The 26,298-nt window shown below is 42.9% G+C and overlaps 1 protein-coding gene across 1 annotated transcript in view; it reads right to left on the bottom strand.

Moving 5' to 3' along the window:
- LOC121877745 (dynein beta chain, ciliary-like) overlaps positions 1 to 26,298 on the bottom strand; it is a 178,514-nt gene that overhangs the window by 137,850 nt on the left and 14,366 nt on the right. Inside the window, 14 exon segments of the mRNA XM_042383602.1 lie at positions 1,698 to 1,920; positions 8,706 to 8,875; positions 9,042 to 9,251; positions 9,413 to 9,617; positions 11,837 to 11,995; positions 12,415 to 12,610; positions 16,252 to 16,370; positions 16,922 to 17,052; positions 18,639 to 18,831; positions 20,650 to 20,879; positions 21,765 to 21,948; positions 22,123 to 22,223; positions 22,479 to 22,614; positions 25,901 to 25,995. Coding sequence (XP_042239536.1) covers positions 1,698 to 1,920; positions 8,706 to 8,875; positions 9,042 to 9,251; positions 9,413 to 9,617; positions 11,837 to 11,995; positions 12,415 to 12,610; positions 16,252 to 16,370; positions 16,922 to 17,052; positions 18,639 to 18,831; positions 20,650 to 20,879; positions 21,765 to 21,948; positions 22,123 to 22,223; positions 22,479 to 22,614; positions 25,901 to 25,995 — 2,352 coding nt within the window.

Here is a 26,298-nt window from a genome sequence, read left to right as displayed (position 1 = left end):
GCTGCCTCTTTAAACTGTCAAAGTTTGCCCTTCTGAAATCTGGTACTTTAGTGGAATTTTCCTTACGTCTGCCCTGAAAATCTAACTGGAATCGAATTTCTTTGTGATCGCTGTTTGCAAGTTCGTTCCCTACCTCGACATTGCTAATGAGGTTTTCTCTGTTTGACAAAACTAAATCCAATATATTATTACCCCGTGTGGGTTCGGTTATATGTTGACTTAGGAAACAGTCCTGGATCGTCTCGAGAAAATCCTCTGATTCTGAGTTACCCGTAAGGTCGGTCCAATCTATTTGGCCAAGGTTAAAGTCGCCTACTATACAGACTTTGTTGTGTATGGAAGCCCTGCGCATTTCATCCCAGATAAGTCGCTCATTGACGCTATCAAGATTGGGGGGTCTATATATTACTCCTGTGATTAATTTTTCCCGACCGTCGCTTAATTCTATCCAAATTGTTTCTGTATTCCTCTCAGTTTTTATTTCCTTATTTATTTCACACTTCAGATTATCCCTAACATAGATTGCTACTCCGCCTCCTTTCCTGGTCTGCCTATCGGTATGGAACAGTTTGTAACCTGCAATTTGGTATTCGACTGGTAATTCACGTGTGTCTAGGTTGATCCATGTTTCAGTGAATGCAATTATATCGATTTCTTCGGTACATACCAAGGCCCTAATATCATCCATTTTGTTTCTCATACTTCTACTGTTCGCGTAGTATACATTTAAGTTAGTCGTGTTCTGAGTCCTCCCCTTACCGCGTTTAGTTTTAAACTCCCTGTCTAATTTAGTTTTGTCATCATTCCTAACACTATTTCCCTGTAATCTTTCGCCTTGTTTACCCGCTCCCACTGCAGTCTCCTCCACCCCCGTGCCCATATGTTCTCTTAGCAGTTTAAAGACTTCGATATCTTTTGAACTGCCCTCTAGAGCCCCAGCCAGGGTTGATGTTGGTCGTCGCCACGCCATAATGCTATGGTTGGCAGCCCCACGGCTCAATTCGCGGGAAAATATCTTAAGCCTAAATTTGATTTATCTCAAACTATAAATTATAATTATTAATATTTGGTAAACTTAAAACAATATTTCATTTCCAAGTAGCTTTTTATTAAATTTGGTAATTAAATAAATCGTAATTTAGAAAATCTGAATTTCACCACCCGCCGAAATAAGTTTTGGTAGTGTGGGAGTGAAGGAAACAACTACGAGATGGAGCTTTATTCCTGACGTTTCATTACTAGACTTTTGCAAAGGAATGAATACACAACATGGGTTACTGACAATTATACACAGAAATATGTACCGTGTTTCCTTCACTACCATCTGTCCACTATAAACAATGTTCAAAATAAGTTTTCTTTCTTACTAGTCATTCGAGCAGCACATTTAAACACTTACTTTGTTATCTTCTCCAAATAACTAGGAATATAGGCTTAGTATAAAGAAATATTTACAATTATATTTACATATTGCAATACTTTTCGCGACAATGCCAGTGACAATTTCTCGGAACTCAAAAGTACTAAACACTTTCTTGTAGCAGAGTATAATATGTATAAGAAACTCTAGATACTTCTTCGTAGCAAAGCTTTATAAGCCTAAAAAACTCTAAACACTTAATCCTGGCAAAGTACTGCAAGTATAAGTAATGCTTAACACTAACACTCGTCAAGTATTACAGGTAGAGTGGAGATACCTGCAGCTTGAGGTGCATAGTCTCGGGCAGGTCGTCGCCATACTGCCTCACCAATGCAATCGTCGCCTTGATGGGCTCGAACATGGCATCTGTAGAGTGAATCCTGTCCCTCACAGCTACCAAGTGGGCCATTATGGAGACCAGGATGTCGTAGTCCCCGTTACCAAGGTCTTGCGCTACACCAATCTCGGTCTCCTTGATGAACTTATCCAGTTCCGTCAGACTGTGTTCAGGTTATAAAGTATCTCTGTGATTTAAGTCTGATTTGAAAAGACGTCTAAACAAAATGCATATCAAGCATAAAATAATCATATATTATTTTTGTTCGTGTTCTGGGTAATAAGTTCAATATACAGGAGCGAACACAAACACCTGTATAGATTTTGTAGGTTCGATTTACTGGATAAGAGATATGTACACAAGGGGAGTAGCGCTCTTCAACCTGTCCGCTGGTCAACTGCTCTATAGACGACGTATGGCAAGTGATACATTAGCAGCTTCCATACGTCGCCAGGCACATTAATTAAGCATGTGGGACATTGATAAATACATTGCCACACGCTACTAGCTAGGCTAAATAAATAATACATAAATGGAGCACATACATAATATACATAGCATAATATAAATACAGCATACAGAATATACATACACCTCCCTCCCCCCTATACGCTCATAGCAAAGTCTTGAGCGGACCTTTTCTTTTGGATCCGTTCTGAGCGTCGAGGGACTAGATCACTGGGAAGGGTATGGGACTCAACACTGGTGGCGGGGTCAGCAGAAGGCATTGTTACGGGGCGGAGAAAACGGCGGTTCCTCCACCACACACGACCACTGGGTAACCGCACCTGGTAGTCCCGTGACCTACCGAGACCCATGACTACGCCTACTTTGTCCCAACGTAGGGAGGTCGGGTCCTGAACACGGACTTGGGTGCCGACACTCAACCTGGGGAGAGAACGGGCGTGGTCGTTGTAGCGGGCGACGACGTCTTGAACACGTTCGGCGGCTCGGCGATCACAATCCTCTGTCTTGGCCTGCCACTCCTTGGAGAAGGATTGAGGGTGAGCAGGGACACAAGAACGAAGGGGGCGTCCATACAAAACCTGGGCAGGGGAGCGTCCGGTGTAGTTAGGTGTGTTGCGGAGTTCAAGAAGACCCCGGTCGAAGGCCTCGCAGTCAATGTTCCCAGAAGGGGCCACCTTAAGGATGAGGTGCTTCAGGGATTTGACAGCAGCCTCAGCGTGGCCGTTGGACTGCGGGTAATGGGGCGATGACAACACATGCCGGACTCCCCATCGGTCGAGGAACACAGCAAAGTCCCGGCTTGTGAACTGAGGCCCTCCGTCGGTTCGCAGGCGCACAGGAACGCCCACGTCACGGAAGTAGTGGCGGAACTTGCTGATGGTGGCGGCAGACGTCGTGTCATTACCGCACTTGATGACAACCGGCCAACCAGAGAGACGGTCGATGATAACAAGGAAGGACTTTCCTGACACAGAGAAAAAGTCGGCTGACACAGACTCAAAGGGGCGGGTGGGGTTGTCGTCACTCATGAAGGGTTCCTGCTGCTGGCTGGGTTGTAATACTTGGCAGGGCTCACACGCACGGACAACATTGGAGATGTCGGAGTTGATGCCGGGCCAGAACACAGTCTGTCGTGCACGTCGTTTGGTGGCCTCAGCTCCACGGTGACTGTCGTGAAGGCGAGCCAAGACGTGGGGACGTGATGCAGCAGGGACAACTACACGTGCTCCGTACAGAACAAGGTCTCCGTCGCAGTAGAGTTCATTGCGGAGTTTCCAATACGGGAGCAGGGTGTTGTGAAGATCGTAGCGGTTGCTAGGAAATCCATTCCTCACACACTCGACAAGTCGGACGTAGGAAGGGTCATCTCGGGCCGCTGTTCGAAGGTCCTCCATTGCCTTGTCGTCATCTGGTGACAGGTCCGAACGAAGGGATTGGACGGCATGGAGAGTGACCACAGTCCTGACGGAAAGAGCGAGGTCGGCGTCGAGCACATGGTCTTCTGGAGTAGGGCGGCTGACAGGAGAGCGGGATAAGGCATCAGGGATGCAGAGCTCCTTACCAGCACGCCACACTGCTGTGAAGATGTACGCCGAGAGCTTCTCTTTCAGACGCTGGAGGCGAGGGTTCTCAACGGCGTCCAGCGTGTAGTGGTTGAGGATCGGGACAAGCGGGCGATGGTCGGTCACTAGGTGAAAGTGTTGCAGGCCTATGAGGTAAAACCTGCACTTGGACATCGCCCAAACCACAGCCAACAGCTCCAACTCAATAGTGGCGTAGCGCGTCTCAGTGTCAGAGAGGAAACGCGAGCCACACTGGACGAGCCGGAACTGCCCTCCACCATGATCCTGCAGTAGGGCGTATCCCACGCCATACAAGCGTGAGGCATCTGTCTGCAGAACTGTCGGCAAGGCTGGGTCAAACGTGGCGAGGACAGGTGGACGAGACAGGGCCTGTTTCACTTGCTGGAAGGCCTTGTCGTGGTCGGGGGTCCACAGGAATGTCCTCTTGGGGCTCATCAGGGGGCGAAGTGGTTGAGCAGCTGCGGAGATGTCCGACGAAAACTCTGCTAACTGGTTGACGAGACCGATGAAGGACCTCAAGTCGGTGAGGTTAGCAGGGGTGGGAAAATCCGTGATGGCGCGGACCTTTTCCGGGTCAGCTGCGATACCATTCCCTGAGAGGGTGTACCCACAAAAGTCAACTGAAGAGCTGGCCAGAACAAACTTGTCGGCATTTAGGGTAATGCCGTGCTTCCGGCACCTGTTGAGTACCTCGTAGATACGGCAGAGGTGATCCATATAATCCTCGTCGTACACGAGTATGTCGTCGACCACTTTCACGCAGTTTGCCAGACCTTGTAGAGCCATATCACCTCGAAGACAGAAAGCGTCTCCTGTAGCGGCGAATCCCATGGGGCCACGGCAATAACTGTAACGTCCATGCGGGGTGATGAAAGTTGTGAGTGGTCGGTCTTCTTCGGCAAGCTCTATCTGCCAGTATCCACACAGGCGTCCATCGTCGTGAAGAAGCGCGCCTTCGGGTTCACACTGCGTATAGCTGCAAAGGGCGTGGGAGAAGGGTGCGCAGGACGAGACACCTGGCTGTTGAGCTTGGAGAGGTCAGTGGTGATCCGAACACCACCTTTAGGTTTTGCGACGACAACCATAGGGTGACACCATGGAGACGGGTCATCGCCGGTTGGTGCAATAATTTCTTGGGCGACCATGGAGTCCAGCTCGTTTTTGACCGCCTCGCGGAAGGCCAGGGGAACCAGTCGAGGGGTGTAAATAGCGAAGGGCTTCGCGTCGTCCCTCAGGTGGATCCTCATGGGGGGACCTGCCATCTTCTTGAGAGGCTTGGATTCCAGAGCGGACTTGGTCACCAGAACGTCGCTGAATTCCTTCAGGAAGTACTTCCGAGCATCCGAAGGAGAGGTGTCACTGGCAAGAGGCAGGGGTAGGGCGGCAGCAGGGTCGTTGCTGCTCCCTTTTTGCACCCTGTTGGCGTGTTTTACCTCAAGAATAGGTTTGGGGAAGTCCTGGGAGATGATGGCCAACTCTTGACAATGTCTGTAGGACAGCAAAGGAGTCGGGACACCGTTATGCACATCAATCCAGGCTTGACACGACCTGTTGCCAAAGGTGACTTGTGCTTGGAGTGAACCCAGGGCCGGGGTCATCTGTGAACCATCTGCCATAAAGCGGAGATCCTTGGGGGGCGGTCCTAGATCACTTGGAGAGAGCCCCAAGCATTGCAAATGCTGGGGACCGATGACTGTAGCATCAGCGCCGGTGTCGGGCAACATCTGAAGACGGGATGACACACTGCGGTAGGTCACAATGACACTGATGTACTGGGGGACTTTGGTCCTGGGACGCGGGGGGGAGCACACATTCCTAATATGGCTCGAGCGTTGTCCAGGGTCGTCATGCTTCTGATTGGAAGACTGTGGGCGGCCCTCTCTGGTGGAAGGGAGCTGAAGCTTCCGCCGACGCTGTCCCTTGGGTTTGTTGGAAGGGCAACACTTGTCATAGTGGCCCAGACGACCGCACACATTGCACTGGACGCGTTTGGCTGGGCACCGTACTGTGAGTGACCAGTGGCCCTTACGGTCACAACTGTTGCATGTAGACTCAGCAGCTGGACACACCTGTGTTCCGTGCTGCTTACCACAGTTGTTACAAAATGAACCGGGCGTGGACGTGGTGGGCGAAGGCGTAGGAGCAGACTTCTTGTCCTTCTTGTACCGGGACACAGCGCGTACAGCTGTAGGGGGAGCTCGGATGGCAGAGGTGGCACACCTGGCAGCCTCATAGGAGCGACATATCGTCAACACATCCTTGAGAGAAGAGGAAGAGTCGAGGGAGGTGAGGCGTTGGACAAGTTCCTCGTCCTTAACACCCATCAGGATCACCTGCTTCAACTGGGTCTCCTCGCACTGCTGGTGGTGGCCTAGACATATATCTACCTCTTCCGAGGCTCTCTTAAGACGTACATAAAAGGCGTCAAAAGTCTCACCCTCCATCTGTCTGCAGCTAAACAATTCCCTCCTGCGCAGAGCTTCATTCTGCTGTCCTTTGATGTGCCGTTGTAGAATGTCCAGTACCTCCTCTACAGACAGCGAAGAGGTCGGAGGTACCTGCAGCGTATGTTCTAAGACACGCTGAATTTCCAAGGACAGGCACATACGCAGCTGGATGAGTTGTTTAGGCTGTGACAAACTCTGGAGATCCACCATTGTAGCATAATCAGTCCACCGTCGCCGTCATTCACGAAAAGTCTGGAAATTCACATCAGGCTTCAAGATGGGCGGTGTTTGAGCAGCTGCTTTAGGTGGGGCTGGTGGGCGTGAAGAGAGCATTGATGAGGTATCTGAACCATTCAGTACCGAGGCAGTGTTAGAGCCAGGGGCTTGGTTAACAGTGAGGCGAGATATCAAAGCTTCAAACCGTGCACTGTATTCCACTCTCCGTTGGTGGTCTCTCTCTGCCTCTGCTTGCCTTCTGTGTTCATCCGCCACACGTCTGTTAGCTTCATCCTCGCGCCTTTCATCTCTCATAAACTTAATTAAAGCAATTATCTCTGGAGACAACGCTGAATATCGAGGTGAAGGGCTGCGCGATGTTGTGGGAGCTGGAGCGTCATGGTCAGCCTGGTCATCCATCCCTGCGGAGCTATCATCCGACTGACTCATCCGGGCGCTGGCTCCACGGCTACGTAAGGCACGAGACATAACTACTTCATCTGTGTACTGTGTCTAAATCAGTGTTGACCGGTCAGCCCGTCGTATCAACAAGATCTCAGACAAAAAATTAATTAAATACACAGATAAGTAGATTATATATATAAAATATATATAAGGAAATCGCCAATGTCAGTGTGTTAGTACATGTATGTGTGTGTGCCAGGCGGGTGAGAGCGTCTCGCCTCGAGCTGTGAGGGGGATGGAGACGACACTGTGAGGGGGATGGAGACGACACTGTGAGGGGGGGTGAAGACGACGACTAGCGGCAGTTACCCTCCAGGCTTCGCGAGGGGAGGTGTACTGAAGTCTACTCCTTACAAATGCCCAGAACATGCCGTGTACCTTGGGAATCCTTTAGAACAAGGTCACACATGAATGGCACGAAACACACAATGCACTAAACACTTCACAGAAAATCACTCTCACTGACACTGCTCAAAGTTGCTAAATTCTTCGAGGAGGGGTGGCGGGCGGCGGTTGATTGACACAGGGAAGGAGTCCATAAGCCGGCTTTCCACAAACTTTGCACTGTCACTCGTAATTATCCAGTAAAACCGGTTCACTGCGCCATGTTCGTGTTCTGGGTAATAAGTTCAATATACAGGAGCGAACACAAACACCTGTATAGATTTTGTAGGTTCGATTTACTGGATAAGAGATATGTACACAAGGGGAGTAGAGCTCTTCAACCTGTCCGCTGGTCAACTGCTCTATAGACGACGTATGGCAAGTGATACATTAGCAGCTTCCATACGTCGCCAGGCACATTAATTAAGCATGTGGGACATTGATAAATACATTGCCACACGCTACTAGCTAGGCTAAATAAATAATACATAAATGGAGCACATACATAATATACATAGCATAATATAAATACAGCATACAGAATATACATACAATTTTAAAAAGAGATAACGAATGAACAGCTTATTAATTTTATCTGTTGTGAGGTGCCATGGCGATATTTACAAGCAAAATTGCATCTTAAGCTTTGGTAGGTAGCATAAAAGTCAGGCACTGAAAAAGGCAAGAGACAAAATGAGTGACACAGAAAACAGGTTAAATTCAAGGGTGACCAGTGAAGAGGTAAATGCACATTCTTATGGCGGCGGCACAAATGGGCACTTTCCTCCCAACCGTGCTGGGCCAACACGGTCCGGGCAGCAAAACAAGAGACATTTTCGTCACACTGGGATGTTTTGTTGGCGCGGCTGCCCAACCCAACAAAAACAACACAAAGCATCAAGACGAGATTCGCCATGGATCCCGTTAAAACAGTTAAAGTTTTGCAGGATTATGCTACAGCTTTTCAATTGTTGAAGCAAGTGAGGCATCTGCAAAAGCTAAAGAACACCCTGAATAATGATTTAATAATACTAAAGAAGTGATAAATAAATATAAACATTTCTCCATTTTATGTGTTATATATTAAATCACTACTTTTTCAGGATTTATTTCAATTTTTACTCAAATATTCAAGACCTAATATAATGCTCATTTGAGCACTAATCCGGCTAGTAAGGGTCGCCGCCAAACTGTTGTCCATTTCTGGCAACAGGCGAAGTCCTGCTGCTTGCTTGGCCATCAGACCAGTGGCCAGCAAAAATGGCCAACATGTTGGGAGGAAAGTGCCCAGTATGCTACCACCATTAGTTGTTCTTTTTAACATTTGAGATAAATAGCAACAAATGGTTTCTCTTAAACAATGAATAATAAATTAATACCCTTACCGATCTGTGACTTGACTTATAAGGTGCTGCTTGTACATGCGGGCCCATTTTTTGGTGTTTTCAAGCAAGCTATGTTTGAAAGGACGCACATCCAGCCGGAACCACTTATCAAATACCACAGTCGTCTCGATGGCCTCCAGCTCTGTATACAGCGCCTCATAACGGTCAATCTAGCCAGAGTAAGACAACAAAGAAGTATTACAAAGATCCTTGAGCAGCTCAATGGGAGGCTATTAACTGATAAAACTGGGTCTCACATGATGTTGGGGCCTTGTGATATTGTGTGAGAATTACATACAGAATAACATATTACTGTGTTAATTGCTCATGGCATACCTGTTGTCTAAACTGTGGCAGTGAGGGCTGGACACCATCATCGCCTGAGGTAAGAAACTTGTCAAGGACGTCACTACGTCGATCTTTCCAGAGCGCCTGGTGCTGCAAGAATTGATCCCGATGTTCTGTTGTTTTCGATGCTGCAACCTGGAATCTCCCCAGCAGCGTCTCCTTTAGCTCAACTATCTCCTCATCCTTCTCTACGTCTGGCTGGCGTAGGAAGGAAATAAAAATAAAATAACATATCACCTTCCCAGCATCGTCCCTCTTTTTCCAAAAAACCTTCTCTTCCTCTTCCCTATAGACCGATATTATGTGACTGAACCACTGGTACACGAGTCCTTCAGCTGCTTTCCCTATCACCTACTCACCAGGTAGGTGGGGTGGATGTGGGTGACCAGGCGAGGTACGAGAGTAGAGACGTAGAGAATGTCGTTGACTAGGGTCTCGGCTAAACCCCGAAGCTCCTCCAGGGTGGGTCGGATGTTAAGATGGGTGTCGTGTAGTTCCAGCCGTGCCTCCAACAATGGGAACTGATTCACTCGGGACTCACAGTTGTCCAACAGGTAGAATAAGCTATGAAAATCATAGGGATTTGTAAGAGAAACTGCAAAGTATGATCACAAAATTTACCCAAAAGCAGGAAAAGAAAGGAGGACAACAAAGAGAAAGGAAAGAAAAAATAAAACATGTAGAAATAATAAAAAGATTGTCAGGTCAAGATGGTGAGTGTATTTTAGCCAGCAAGTATAGATAACTTCAAATCCTGGTACAATATATTTTGAAAAACCTGCAGCACAACTCACTAATATGTTATTGATTTCTTTCTGGCCAACGCATGAAACACGTTCTTCCTACATTAGATTCAACGGTGTTACTTATCACCGGAAATTATTTATTATTGCATCAGCGTTTCCTAGTGACAGTGAGTTGCACTATTTAATGGATCTTCACTTGGGGAAAATGTTATAAAGGTTGATGGGATGCCTCACATTCATATATCTCCAGTACACATATACACACATGCTAGTGACACATTGCTGACATAATATTTGTTGCCACTGTGGTGTGACTCACCCAATACCCTTCACAGTTTATATTTTCTTGTGCCATCAGTAAAATTCCCAACTTATTTATAGTTCTCAATCGTTACTCAATGAATCATCCTCATCACTCATGTGTTTTTTTTTTTATTAAAGGCCATATTACACATTCATAAAGTATCATCAGGTAAGTCACAGTTTCAACTCACTTATCTCAAGTCTCATCACCATTAAGAATACTGCCAGTCAATATATGCTGAGATTATCTCTTTAATTAATTATCCCTATGGCTATAATACATATATCAATCTCATTTAATCATTTAATTCGAGTGTTCTTGAAAATATTTTAATTTATAGTTGATCATGTATTCCTTAATTCATAAAAGTTCAGGTAATTTTAATGGTTCCATAGTGGGAACCAAGAGCCAGGCACTCTAGTTCAAAACACAAAACGAACTACAGGTATATCAGTAACTCAAAAATAATCACTCCCCAGGCTTATCTTCTTTAGCCTTCGGTTTTTAATCTATGTACCATTATATTTCAACACTTTTAACTTCCCTCACTTTTATTGTCACTTCACTTTATATTTTATAATCCTAATTTTCTAAATGCCATGTACAATTGCCTCAAAGAATTCCTTTACTCCCTTCTGGTGATGTTTGCATAAATGTGGCAGAATTGCAACATTAATGTTATGAATGAATGGGTCATAGTCTTGTAACGATGGAGTGGATTGGTGGAAAAGTTTGGGTTCCCTGCCCCAAAGGTAAAATTGTGAGAGCTACCACACCACCACGGTATAGTGATGAATAAGTAATCCTCTTCAATCCTGTTATGATATCTCTCATGACAGCTATGAGCACACTTGGCAAGACAATCCCCACTGATGCCATGGCCACAGCACCTCGCTCCATGATACACACCTACTACTATCCGCATTTATATGTGCCGGTTAAAACCTTTTATTATGCTTGCCTGTTTCCCATGATTAGACTTAGGCTCGTACATTACACAGTGTAACCATGCATTAATAGACATATATTTAGGTGGTTTGACTGTGGTAGTGCTGGGTCACTGTGTGGGTACTTGGTCGAGGCTAGCTAGTATGGTGTTGCAGTCATTCATAAGACTGATCGCATTAAAAGTAAGTAAAATCTCCATTAGCCGGAATCCCTCTTAACCGGAACTCTCCGACAGCCGGAATTAAAATTTTCTCTGAAAATTGTTCCCAAAGCCACAATTTTCCGGAAAATTCCGGCTATGGGAACGATTTTCCGAGGCGCACATTTTCAGTAAATTCCGAGAAAAATTCTGGTACCCAGAAAATCCCAGAAAATTTCCGAGAAAGTTACAGTACTGTACAATACACAGAAAAATTCCGGGGATGGGGGATTTCTTCCTGGTTCAAGAGATGATGTAATGTGCAATTTCTGGAATTTCAAAGAACATTTTTCCATTATCCGGAAAATTCGAGGGATGAGGGATTTTTTTTCTGGCTTCAAGAGTCGTCTCGTTACCCGAAAATCTCTCATTCCCGGGAATGCTCTTCACCAATTATTCCAGTTTACAGAGAACCTGTAAGTAGATTCCCCATACCAGTGGAAACTAGTACCAGAAATTATTTAACTCAACACCCAGTAAATTACGTCTACAATATTATGTAATATAATCCTATTGCAAAAAATATGTGATAGTTGGGGTCAGGCAAAATGTATCAGTTATAAAAGAACAAGTAGCAGTAGCGCACCTGCAGCTGGCAGCATCGACGAGGCCTCGAGTTATCATGTGGTCAAGGAAGAGGAGGTACCTGTCCCAGTGTCTGGATGTGTCGGGAACTTTCAGGAGGGCCTTGTTCTCTTCCACCATGGCTGAGATCTTAGCTCCATCACGCTCCATGTTGCTGTACCTGAGGGGGACCAGAATCAAAAGGTTTGAGTAGCAACATGCAGTATATTGATCAAGATCAGCAGGTATGAGAGAGTTTATAATGACCCGAATCAACAGTCACTTGTCAAAATCTAGTTAGCTGAGCTTGCAGGATGACATATGTGAGAGGGTTTCTGAGATGAGTTATGGCAACCTTCACAACACCAATGGCGAAAGAGGATACAGGGTTAATACCACAATGGCTCCCAATGTTAGAGAAATTATCACTGTACAAATTACAGCAGTTAATAAGTAGATATATTACATGTATATTTCATAGGTAAAATATATTCTTTATTTTATACACTTTTTGTTCAAGTAAAGAACTATCATATATATATGTAGCATTCATTTCTTATACTCATTTGTTTTCAAGTAATCACATTCAAACCTACTTACACCTTTTTGAGTCTCTCAGCCTTATCGTCTAAGTTGAGTAACGTGTCTCTCTTGCCGTCACGCCTCTCAAAGATCGGTTTCTGGATCCAAGTGGCTAGAATATTGTCTAGACGCCTTACGTTGGCCTGTGCCTTCTGTACGCGGTTTTCCAGGTCACTCACGGAGTCCCGCAGCACCTCAATATACTCCCACACTCCTGCAGGAGAAAACCCTAGTTGTGTTACTAAATCAATTGTTTCATATAAATTTTTCTATCTATCATACACCTGAAAATTTCAAATATATGTCACAATAGGCTATGTGAAGCAGCGATCACCTTCCACCTTCTCTATGTATATTACTTCACAGTTCTAAGTAATTCAGAGTATTTCATGTTTTGCTGATGTCTCACTAGCCACTCATTAAGATTATAACCATGCTCTTCTGCACAACATATTTCCTTTAGCTCTATTTCTGCCCCCTGTCCCACTCTCTCTTATCTCTACTCATTAATTGCTTATACTCGTACAGGGTTTTTCATTTATATTTGAAACATTTTTATTGTCTGTATTTCAACAAAATAACAGTGTAGTGTATTTAAAATATAACTATTTTTTTCCATTTTACAGGCGAAGCCCTGAAGATTGAAACTATGGAATGTTGCTATGTACAAACACAGATTAATATTGTTAACCTGTATATCAAATGCGTCTCTGTTGTTGGAAGTCAAAAAACATTCTCTCTTTCAGTAGAATATTTTATGAAGATAGCATTTGTCCATCTAAGCACATGACACATCGCACAATGAGAACAAGAGAACACAAGAGACAAATGATGCAAAAGTTGCAGCAATTAACCAAAGGCAAAAGAAATTGATATGTTGCCTTCAACAGAAAAGGGTGTTGGTCAAACTATTCCCAGGCATTTACTCCACAAAAATCATCTATGGCCATACATTATCTGTGTTGGCACATCATACACTGAAAAAGAAAGATATACTGTATATATATATATATATATATATATATATATATATATATATATATATATATATATATATATATATATATATATATATATATATATATATATATATATATATATATATATATATATATATATATATATATATATATATATATATATATATATATATATATATATATATATATATATATATATATATATATATATATATATATATATATATATATATATACTGTATGAAAAAATTAAATAAAAATGTTTCGCTAGTGTTCTCTAACACACACATTACAACAACTAACTTTGCTGTCACTCGGAAACGAGTATGACGATCATCCAGCTATGATACAATATGAGTTATTAAGGATATCACCTTGGGTGGTGTGTTCTGAGGTGACTAAAGAGGCCGATGCGGGACCGGCAGGGTCGATCACAGATGCTGCATCCAGTGCGGGAGGCGCTTGTCTGCCTCGCTATGCAGTCGGGCTAGCTCGAAAGTATTGTATTTTTATCCTCTTCACCAAAAGAGAGGCTCGCTAGCCGCCCGGGCGATCGGTCACGTCTCTGTCAAGCACTGTTGGCAAGTACTGGGCATGCACCGGCTCCTGAATGTACCTGAATCTGCCCCAGTGTTGGTCAAGTTTTGTCTTAAAAGAGGTCACATTCGATGCCGTCACAACACTTTCTGGTAGATTGTTCTAAGAGTTTACAACACTCACTCCCAAAAAGTTTGCCCTCACAGTTTTCTGGACTTGCGGCTTCTTCAATCTTGAGCTGTAACCCCTTGTGGGGCGAGCGTCCGCCAGCTCCAAGTAAGGACACTCGACTGAGTAGTGCCCCCTGAGATGCTTGTACACCTCAACTAGGTCACCCCTTTCCCGTCTGTAGTATAAGCTAGGCAAGTTTAGGCGCTCCAATCTCTCAGGGTAGCTGAGGTGCCAAAGTGCAGGCACCAGTCTGGTGGCCCTTCTTTCAAAATTTTCAAGCAACTGACAGTCCTTAGCATATCTCGGGGACCAGACGGGGTGACAGTACTCCAGATGGGGAAGCACTTCACTCTTGAAGATCATTACGAGGGACGGACCGTCTAGATGTCTGAACGACCTTCTTATAAGACCCAATAATTTATTTGCCTGATTTACCTTCTTCTTGCAATGGCCCGAGAACTTCATCTCATTGTCAACATACACATCAAGGTCCTTCTCACATTCAGTGTCAACTAGTGCAGTTTCTTCATCCCGTTGGGACATATGATACGCCTCCTTACCGTTGGTACGCCCCAGGTGCATCCTCCTACACTTCGTGACATTGAATCTCAGCAGCCATTTCTTCGACCATTCTTGGAGCCCACAGAGGTCCTTCTGTAGCTCTTCACAGTCCGCCTGGTTCTTGATTTCCCGAAATAACTTAGCGTCATCGGCAAACATTTGTATGGAGGAGTGTACAACGCCAGGCATGTCATTTATGAAACAAACAAACAACAGCTGGCCCAATACACTGCTCTGTGGTACCCCACTTGTGACAGGTACGGATGACGATTTCGTGACATTAATCACCACACACTGCTTGCGGTCATGTAGAAAGTCTTCTATCCACGCTAGGACATTTCCCTGAATTCCCTACCATTCCAGTTTAATTTTCAGTCTTTCATGGGGTACACTGTCGAAAGCCTTGGCAAAATCTAGGTAAATATTGTCGATATTACCACCCCGTTCCAGAGTATGGGTTCAAATATCCAATACTTTGAGCAATTATGTTAAGCAGGAGCGCCCCGGCATAAAACTGTGTTGGCAATCCTTTACAAGGTTGTTTCGTATTAGATATTCCATTGCGGCAGCTCTGATAATACTCTCAAGTACTTTACATATTATGCTGGTCAGGCTCACCCCGGTCTATAGTTGTCCGTGGAGTGACGATCGCCCTTCTTGAAGATATGACTCACATCAGCCACTTCCCATTCACTGGGGACCATTTGTTCATCCAGGCATTTACAAAACAGGATCTTCAGGGGCTCGGCAAGCTCGTTGCCCAACTTTCTTAGCACTCTAGGATGCACCATGTCAGGGCCGGGACTCTTATGTACCTTTAGCCTGGACAGTTTATTTCCAATGCCCTCTTCTGTGAACACAATGTGGGTCAGTGCTATGTCAAACCGTCTGTCCTCAAACGCAGGAAGGTTAATTGACACCATGTGTGGTGACCCTCCAAGCGTTACGGTGTGGGGTAATCATCTCCCAGGTGAGGGGGTCGATTTGGCACTTTTTCAGGTTTGTCTTAAGACTATGCTTATACCTTTTCAGTTGCCCGCCAGCGTTAAGTGACTGTAAAGTAGCTGCTTTGGAAGTCTACTGTCGTCCATGCGGGTAACATGGCCAGTCCAGCGTTGTTGTTCATGGATTATGGTAGCCTCGATGCTTCTGCAGTTGGTGTCGACAAGAATATATCATATGTTTTTTTTGTCTTCCCAGCGAACTAGGAGGGTGGAACGTAGACTATACGTTGCTGAAAGTTTTCAAGTGCCTTGAGGTGCCATATAGCAGGGTGGGGAGGACCACTGCTCGATATAAGTGTAACTTTATAGAAAATTTCAGCTTCACACACGCACACACACACACACGCACATACGCTTACACACGCACACCTATAATAATCTGTCAACGTCTCGGTAAGCACATTTACCATCTTCAAAAACATCTTGGCTGCTAATTACAGTCTTAATATGAATCATAAAAAGTTTCTTATGCTTATTAATGTAATATTTTCTCGGATTTTTTTAATGTGTTTACAAGTCAATAAAACTGCTCACATCGGAGTGAGTCGTATTCCTAAGACTCCATCCGTGCCAGGCAGTCCTCCAGCCTCAGACTATCTTACCCTCAGAGTTCCAGGTGAGTTCCTTTTCGGACCTCAGGATCGTTTCGTCTATGTCGTCCATCTCTTGTTTGATGAGGTTGAATTCAACATCATTGGTATTTATTCTAATGTGATTGTACCTGCAAGAATTGCAACAAGAAATAATTATTATAAAATGTAAAATTTTATTGCTCGGCTGAGTTCAGTGATGGTACTTTAATAGTTAAATAAAGAACACCGTCATGACTATATCAGTCATTTCTCTGTAGATAGATAGGGATAAAGAGGAGAGAACATTGTTGAGAAGTAAGATGGTGATAAGTACGGGTTAATAAACAGATTCTACTTGTCAGTTCACTTGAGATTAAAAATATTTTTTTGTAGTGAGTCATGTTTATATTAAAATCTTTGGAATATGTTGGTTGAAGGGTGAAAGTTAATTTTTTTTTTTATTATTATTTTATATCTTTTAGAAAACCGTCACTAATCGAAGAGAAAGTTTGGCTAAGTCTTCAGTCTTTATTTGTTCATACTGATAGGGGATAGTGAAGAGTGATGTAAAGGACATGTACTGTGCATGTATAATCATATGAATGAGATTTACAAAGTCAGAACCTAACCATCGTGGATGCAAGTCACTAAACTACTATGCGTACCATCACGCCAACAAGACCCTCCCCAAAAATCTTACCAGTCAGTGACCAGTTGCAGGTTGGTGGTGTATTTTCTGAAGGTGCTACGACAGGAGGCCAGCTCTGCGCCATCTTTAACGCCCTCGCCCACCACCCACACGTATCTCAGCTCCTGAAGCGCTCTCACCAGCTGATCAAGTATGAAAGGTACTTTGAATGATGAAAGGGGTAAGAGTTGACAGTATTGTCGAGTGATTCCTTGTAACCATATATCACCACAAGTGTAAAAGCCAGAAGTCTAGGAATAAAGAAAGATGTGCTGTACAGGGATGGAACAATTCTAAAGGCAGAGGGTGAAATTATGGGCAAGTTTCCTTACGCTATTTGCCTGTCTACCCTGAAGTAATTGGGAACCTGGAGGTTAATCGATTTGCTGATCGTGTTCCGGGGTAATGGTCAGCCAGTGCAGTTGGCGAGTTGTCCGGTCTTCTCGGACTATTCCTTGACACTGGATCATGCAACTCGCTAACTCAGGGTGTGGTTGTTGTGTTTGCGACAGTTTCTACACGAGGGGCAACCATTATGTATGTATGTAAGTATGTATGTATGTATGTATGTATATATGCATGTATGTATGTATGTATGTATGTATTCAAAAATATCCTCAAAATATCTCCAAACTTCAAGGAAACTTTGCACATTCAACGATGATCTGCCTGCTAGTTGTCTCTTCCAAATTAGCAGGTGTGGCACTGGTTAAGGATCAGCACACAGTACAAAGTCGACACTTTATAAACCCTGAGTTATCTTTTACTAGTGATGAGGTGTCACACACTATGGGGGGTGGCTGGTAGTTGTGAGGTGTCACACACTATGGGGGCCGGCTGGTAGTTGTGAGGCGTCACACACTATGGGGGCTGGCTGGTAGTTGTGAGGTGTCACACACTATGGGGGGGCTGGTAGTTGTGAGGTGTCACACTATGGGGGCTGGCTGGTAGTTGTGAGGTGTCACACACTATGGGGGCTGGCTGGTAGTTGTGAGGTGTCACATACTATGGGGGCTGGCTGGTAGTTGTGAGGTGTCACACACTATGGAGGCTGGCTGGTAGTTGTGAGGTGACACATACTATGGGGGCTGGCTGGACAATTCATAGCAAGGAATTTCCGTTGGCTAGTTCAATCGCTACAAAAATCTCCTACCATTTGGGTCAACATGTTTGTGTGAGCCAGGATTTTCGGCCCTCTTGAGCATCTGTAGTATAGATAGGAACAGACTGAACCCTGACAGTGATATGAGATGTGCCTTGACAAAGTTATCCCTACGTATTCAAGAAATGGTCAACCGAAAGTGCCATTTTGCTCATTAGTGAAAGTTCTTATCAGTTCAATGACTTGTATTTCATATTCACTATTTTAATTACTGTATAATTCTCAGTTAACAATAAAGGAGAGTTGAAATTAAATAGCAAGGTTTATTTCCAAAATGCAAATCATGATAATGAAGAAAGTGACCTTGACCAAAAATAGTATGGAAATACACAGTTGACAAACCTATGTCGGGGTAATGAGTATTGTTGTCAGACTTGTTTTGGGGTAATGGCTAAAACTAATTGAGAACCACGACACCAGGGGGTGGCTGAGAAGTGTGGGGAGTCGTCACACTAGGGGGTGGCTGAGAAGTGTGGGGAGTCGTCACACTAGGAGGCTGTTAGTAAGTGTGGGGGGTTGTCACACTAGGGGGTGGCTGAGAAGTGTGGGGAGTCGTCACGGTCGTACCTCTGAGCTGAAGTTAACAGCGATGGTAGAGTCGTGACGACGTTGGAGGATGGGCTGACTGAGGGCGTGAGTGTAGTCAGCAGAAGCCAAAGCTCTCCACTCCTCCACTACCTTTTTCATGTACTCTTCCAGTCCACTCTGCACCTCCTGCCACTGCCGCTGAAGGGACACGCCCTCCTCACTACTAACCAGGCTGCGGAGTGTAACCAATTTAGTTTTAATTAATTTAATATCAAAACTGATTTTTATTGATGTTTAAAAGTGTACTGTAAATCTTTGTGAAATAGAATTATGAAACAAACTATTTGAGTTACCCCTTTAAACGATAAACAAGTGGAGAGAGAATGGGAAGTAAATGCCAAGTTCAGCATTTATTTGTAAGAGTATCTAGAATCTTTAGAATATTGACGTTATTTTGAAATGTTAACTTACCTGAAGTATTGTGTGAACAAGCAGAATGATTAATAATCTTTGTGAAATAAATTTGAAGTCTTAAATCTTTGTAACTCACGAGAAAATGCATGAAGAAAGGAAATATTTTACCCCATGAAACTGATTAAGAAAAAATAAAAAACAAATTGTAACATGTTAACATGTATTAAGATCGGCCCAGAATGAGATCCAAGCCACCCATGGCACATGGTATTATTTTTATCACTTTGACTTGATCATGTCTACTACGACTTTTTGTGAGTATGTGCAATAATCAGGGCCGGCCACCAGCTATGTACGGTCTGTGCGGCCGCACAGGGCCCCCTATCACTTGGGGGGGGGGCCCTTCCTAATACAATATATTTGTTGCTTAGTAGGCTTCGTATTTCAATTCTGGTGTCGTGTGGCGTGCGCTTGTCAAAACCACAGGCGAGTTAGTTTCAGCCATCTGGTGGTTTCTGTCTATAAAAACCTGGCAACAGATACTGATTTACCTTCCTGTTATATATTTGTATGTATGTTTAAATAACAGTATATAATATTGGGTGGGCGCTTTTATCCAGACAACAGTCTCATAGACAATCAGGAATATACTGTATGTGGGTGATAGACTGGGCACAATAGGAGGGTTGTCTAAGGAATGGGGGCCCCCAAACATTGTCTTGCAAAGGGCCCCTCAGAAGTTAAAGCCGGCCCTGGCCTCACGTGTGTTTAGGTCGATAAATAGGTACGTCACATGTGTTTAGGTCAATAATTTTATGATTTAATTTACCTGGAATAGTGTAAATGTTTGCTGTGTTAAGTCACCTTTTCAAGACCAATTTGGTACAGGTACTGTATGTTCCAAATGTTTATCTGAATATCGAGTTGGAAAATGATCACTGGGTGGGAGTAATTTGGACCTGGACATAAGAACAGATAAGTGGTGAATATTTATGCTTATCAATGTAGCGAGGGAAGTTCACTGGCGTTAGTTGTGAATTTACAAGTTGGAAAAGTTTTTATGTGTATTTCCACTAAGAAATTATGACTGGACTTGTTTGAACTTAATTTTCATTAGTATCCATATGATATGATAAGTGATAAGAGTTAAAAAAAAGTATTCTGCCTCATAAATGTATGTGATTACTGTACTTTTTATTTTATCTCTAGAATATTTTTTGCATATTTAATATTGTTCTTTTAATAATTAAGTGAAATTAAATTTTAAACTGAGTTTCAATATTCATCTCAATGGGATAACATAAAGATTGATAACATTGTCTTAAAAGCTGGTGCTACCAAAATTAACCAACTGTCTACCCCTCAAGCTCAACTTTAATTACCTTGTCTGAATCACAAAAAATAAGGAATATTCTCAAAAGGTCTAATGGAAATAATATGTGTGATTACTGCAAGTCCCGCACACACACTGTAAAAAATATTATTAGATTTGTGCAGTTTAACAGGAGTGAAGACGATTAACTTCAAAATTGGTGAATCTGATCTGTTGGTTGTTTTATTTTTTTCTTAATATATTATCTAGGACTACACGTAAAATAATGGACAGAGCGTAAACAGTCCCTGACATATTACTCACGGGTGACTCAGCTGAGAAAAAGTCTGCATGTTTCCTGCCACTCGGTCATTCACTTCCCTGAGGCACTTGAGTTTTCCCACCACAGGAGGGAAGTAGCGGTGAGGTACGCTGTAGGGGTCGTCGTCCTTACCCCTCATCTGCACCACATCATCATCCTCAAACACTTCCTCAGGGCGGCCATCTTCGTCTTGTAATACAGTCGTGCCTTGTTGCCATTGTTCAAACAACTCCTGGGTTGGTGCCAAGAAGAGAAGCATTGTGAATTGGAGTCATTTTACTCCTACGTTGATTAAAAAAAAATATTAAAGTTGTTGTCGTAGTTTTATATTCATATCAAAGAAGAGATTCCAATGTCATTTGACCAGCAGAATAAAAAATAAATCTTTGTTTAGATATATGGTAAATGCATTTTGTACTATCTTCGACACTTTTATATTTGAACAAATGAAAAGAACAGAGTGATCACCCAAGTGTCCTCGTCAGACTATACACCGAGGTGTCCACGCCCACATTTGAAGCAGGATGATTTGACCAGAGGGAGCTTATAGGAAAACCCGCTAAGGCAATGACCACATACCTTGGCGGCCTCAATCTCGTTCTTCAGGAGTAACAACAGGTGGGGGAGGCAAGTGGTGTACTCTGTTTGTATGATGGAACGCTCCAGCATACTACCTAACAGCTCCACCACCTGTCCAGGTCACACGTGTAGTAAGTTTGCTTATATATATATATATATATATATATATATATATATATATATATATATATATATATATATATATATATATATATATATATATATATATATATATATATATATATATATATATATATATATCCTGTGTCAGTTTTGATGTTTTGAAATAAGATTATTACAAGGTTTTATAATTCCTGAACTGACAACTCTTTATGTGTAGTTAACTGTGTGTGTGTGTGTGTGTGTGTGTGTGTGTGTGTGTGTCAAACTGAGAATGATATATAAGTTTTGTGTGAATATTTTTTGTGAAAGGAATAATGAATATGTTTTTGCATATATATAACCATTAAATTAGCTGTCCACATATCAACTGATGCCAAAAGAGCAAGGCACTCTAAAACTAGCCTGCACTTCGAACCTTAAAGTAAGACTCGGGACTTTGGCTCTCCTGAAGGGCGTGTTTCACTATGAGACTGAGGCGCTGCTCCAGCTCAGTCACCTTCCTCTTGAATTGTTGATGGCCCTCGTCGAAGGCGTCTTCAGCTGGGTCCAAGCAGTCGTACGTGCGGATGGAGAACGCTGTGTAGGCCTCGTTGAATTCACTTTGGAGAGAAAGAGAGGAAGTGGAGGAGTCAACTGCTGGGTTGTAAAGAAGAATGCACGGGGCTGTGTGTTGACGTGTGTGGGGGATGAAGTAGAGATTTTGTTCACTGGTGGTGGAAAAAAGTGTGGGAGACTTACAGTTGTACTGGTGGTCAAGTGAGAGAGAGTATCACCTGAAAACAGATGAGATGTTGGCACCGAGAACTTTGCCTTTTGGACCTCCAAATTCCACCTTCTCAATCTTCAGGAATTCCTTAGCGACGTCGAAGATCTCCTGCAAAAAGAACACACGACTGGTCATTATCATGATGATGGTGAAAGATTGGCCAAACAATATTATAATGGATCAGAAGGGTTTACCATAACGTAATGTTTTTAAAAAAGTTCATGAAACTTTACACTATTCTATTATGACTAATCGCTGAATATGACTACCGCCTTAAGCTTTTTTTTTTAATTTATCGTGAGTCTTTGACACTGTAAACTAAATGTAAGTATGAACAAGTATGGTGAAAATGAGGGCACTAACTTTGATATTAGCAAGACGTGACAGGAACTGGTCCATCCGGGAGAAGGCGTGCGTAGGGTGGAACTCCCAACGTCGGGGCCGCTCTTCCTCCTTAAAGTATGAATGTACCTTTTCTCGGTGTTCCTGGAAGCTGTCTCTGAAAGACGAAGGCCAACAATCTTCTGTTGGTCTTTAAAAAACGGTAAGCCATGGGGATTTCATGTTGTCTTCCATGAGTGAAAGCTTGTGAAGAAATTGAGTACTTCGAATCTAAAGCACGGATGACAAGTGTCTGGCACTACATGAACTTCTGTGCTGTCATCTACCTGTCTCTTCCTTCATTAATGATGATCTCACTGATGATGGCCAGGTCCTACTATCTCCCAGTCTTTCTATCTACGTGGACTGTGATCAAACTAACTCATTTACATATTTAGTATATTCCTTAAGTTTGTTTAGGAGTAAGTTACAATACTTACTCTAAAAAACTTAAGTAATAAACGAAAGGAATAAGCACATATTTCTTGGTTCTCACAACAATCCTGATCAAACGGTGGAGTAGAAAAACTTGACTCTGATGACCATGTGCAGCGCATAAGGTACCGGGAAATGTTACTGAAGTAAAAGTACTGTTAAGACCCAGAAAATGTCCCTGCCTCCCCCACCCCTGCCTGCTCCCTGAGATACTGTGAGTTAGAGGGAATGAGGCAGTGAGCACACAGGGAAGGAAAGAGGCAGGGTGCAGGTAGGGAGGAAAGGAGGCAGGTAGGGAAGAAAGTTGACTCTTTCTGGGACACCCTCTATATATATATATATATATATATATATATATATATATATATATATATATATATATATATATATATATATATATATATATATATATATATATATATATATATATATATATATATATATATATGTAATATTCAGAAATTTCAGTGTAATTTCAAACGCCGCGCCATTGGCGATACTGAGCTTTCAAGGTCGTCTGAGGGAAGAGAGCGCTCCCCGCACATAGCGAGAGGTTGTGGAACTAGGCCTATATGATATTAAATGTAATTTGCCGAATTAATAATGATGCGATTCATGAAGTTAAGGGACTATTATTGAATTTGAAATTATTATAGATCGTTTATCAGTCTGAATAATGTTACGGGTGTCCCAAGGAGTTATTAGTTAGGCGGAAAATATGTCACGTAGGCCTAAGCTAACGCCTTGAGAGGACACGAGGCGGGCTCTCTCTCAGTCACGGGGAAGCATTCAGACAAACAAGACGTCCCTGCGCGTCCGTCACAGAAATAGTCACGTGGTCTAGTCACCTGTGTTGCGCTATTGCAGTATAACAAGTAAGTCTCATTCGATCTCAGACAGGGTTAGATAGGGCAGTGGTAAAGTTAACAAGAGCTAACAGTGAGTTCATTTCAGGGTTTCCGTCAGAACCCACTTGACCGCGAGTTTGACTGGGAGAAGTTGGCTGAGAGAGACTGACTGCCGTTTGAGACTGCCGTTGATGATTGAGGCTTGGCGATTGTCGCCTTCGGAACGATCAGTGTAGGCTTGTCACTGGTTAGCGGGGTAGCAAAGGATCTCTTGAGTGAACGAGTGCTCCCGACAACTAAAACGACACCGGGCCAGCATCAGCAGTGGGTGATCAGTTCTTACCACGTGGGTGCACAACACCACGTGTCCTCGGTCAGCTAGAAGTGTTACCTACTGGCCATAGACACCTGCTGGCGTTCTCTCTTCCTGCCCATGGACGCACTGGGAGTACACTGAGGCTATCTGAGTAAATTAATGGTCACACACTGAGACCATGAGTCTAGGGGATACCTAGAGGAACATTTTATCTCCCTTATTACGGGTGTATGTTGAGTTGGGTGGAGCATGGTTCACGAGTATTGGTGGACCCAGTAACATATCAATAATAGTGACTATATTTGTGTGTAGTTAGTACCATTTTTTCAGTTACTGATATTATCTTGACGTGTGTGGTAATAGTTCTTAATTGATTTTGATAGTATTGTTTTTGAATGTTTGTGTCACTAAGTGGAACCAGAGTGATACTGTGATTTAATTCCTTTAATGCATTTAATTTTTCTTTATAATTCCAATCTCAGGTATAACCTTTGTTCCCCAGAGTAGTGTTTAAGTTAGGGTAGGAATTGTGCATCTGTTGGGGTGATATAATTTTGTTGAAAGCCCTTAAGGCCTGTTTCATGTGTGCAAGCAACATTTCTTAATACTTTAAATTTATTGTTGCCTGAGTTTCTAATAATTTCAATATCATGTATAACTTTTATTCCCCAGAGTAGTGTTTTAAGTTCAAGTTAAGAGGTGCGCATATTGGTGTACCATTATTTGGTTGTGTTTGCAGTGTTGGAGGGAATAAAAGTGTCTAAATTTTACAGTGTGTCTCATTCATCCCAGTCACAGACGCTATCCTTCCACGGGTCACGGACAAGTCATTTTGTTAAGTAGATTTAAGTGTTCTTGTGCTGGTTCGGGATTTTTCTCAAAGGGGTGCTTCCACTGCAATTGCCATCTAACAATCTTTAATAAACCCCAAGTCAAGTGAGAAATTAAAGTCCAGTAAATTCCGACCGGTTACATATATATATGCAGGTAAATTACTGTAGGTGCGCGTGATACCTTGTTTTGTACTGCTCCTTAGTCTGTACTCACCCCTAATATAATTACATATCTTCGTATTTATTTCCTATTATCTATATATATATATATATATATATATATATATATATATATATATATATATATATATATATATATATATATATATATATATATCATTGCAACCCCACCGTGGGAGAATATAAAGCCAACAAAAATAAGATTACAGTATACTGTATTTTGAGCGTAACCTACGGTCCTTTTCTCCTCTTAGGAAATGACATAAACAGTTAAAGATTAATGATTTATAGGAGTGTCAAATGACGGCAAGTGGCGTGACTACAGAAGGTGGTTTATGGCAGCGAATGTCAGGACCCATGATAACAGATAAGATCCTATGACTGGTGACTAATCCTGATACACTGATGGCAAGCAGCACATCTAGGTATTATACCATTAGGTAGGAATGTGTTATTCTCATATTATATATATAATGGCAATAGTCAGATGTAATGGTTCTAATTGGTTTATCTAAATTCAGCCGATAGCGGATACTTCCAAAAGTAACGAAGCAAAAGTGCATTACTTAAGCCGAAAAGTTACTCAAGTAGAAGTATAGGTGCAAAAAAGTAAAGTACATTTAAGTGTTCAAATCCTCCAGAAAATTACTTGAATAAAGTAATGAAATACTACTACCTCGTTACTGGGCATCTTTGGTTACCCTACACCATTGGGGTTTTTTCATGTGAGGGGAAGGTGTTAAATATTACATAATAGAGTGACAGGGCCGACGTTTAAAGAGAAAAGCTCACCTGAACGTCTTGAGGACAGAGACGCAGGTGTTGATCTTCTGAAGTGGCTCCGTAGTTTCGGCCTGGAACCCCACAGTCCCTATGAAGTTGCGCCCCTGTAGACGAGCAAAACTCGACCGTGAGTCTCCATTCTCTCAGCATATTCATTTTCAACAGATCAGTCAACTAACTACTCACCACTTGCTGAATCTTACACAGCAATTACGATTGGACTAACCCCAAGCCTCAGCAAAGTGACCCCTTACTGAAGACGCTGGTTGAGAGGGTCATTCTGAAGGGATAAAACTATTGTCCTCAAAGGGTTAAACCAGCGTCCTTAAGAGGTTAAACAATTGCCTTCAAAGGGATACACTAATGCCTCGTTAAGATTAAACTATCGTCCTCAGATGGTTTATCCA

This window comes from Homarus americanus, unplaced genomic scaffold (genome assembly GCF_018991925.1).
Source record: "Homarus americanus isolate GMGI-L3 unplaced genomic scaffold, GMGI_Hamer_2.0 scaffold24523, whole genome shotgun sequence".
Classification (NCBI taxonomy): Eukaryota; Metazoa; Arthropoda; class Malacostraca; order Decapoda; family Nephropidae; genus Homarus; species Homarus americanus.
The sequence above is the reverse complement of the archived record's forward strand: the minus strand, read 5'-3'. Positions and strand labels throughout refer to the sequence as shown.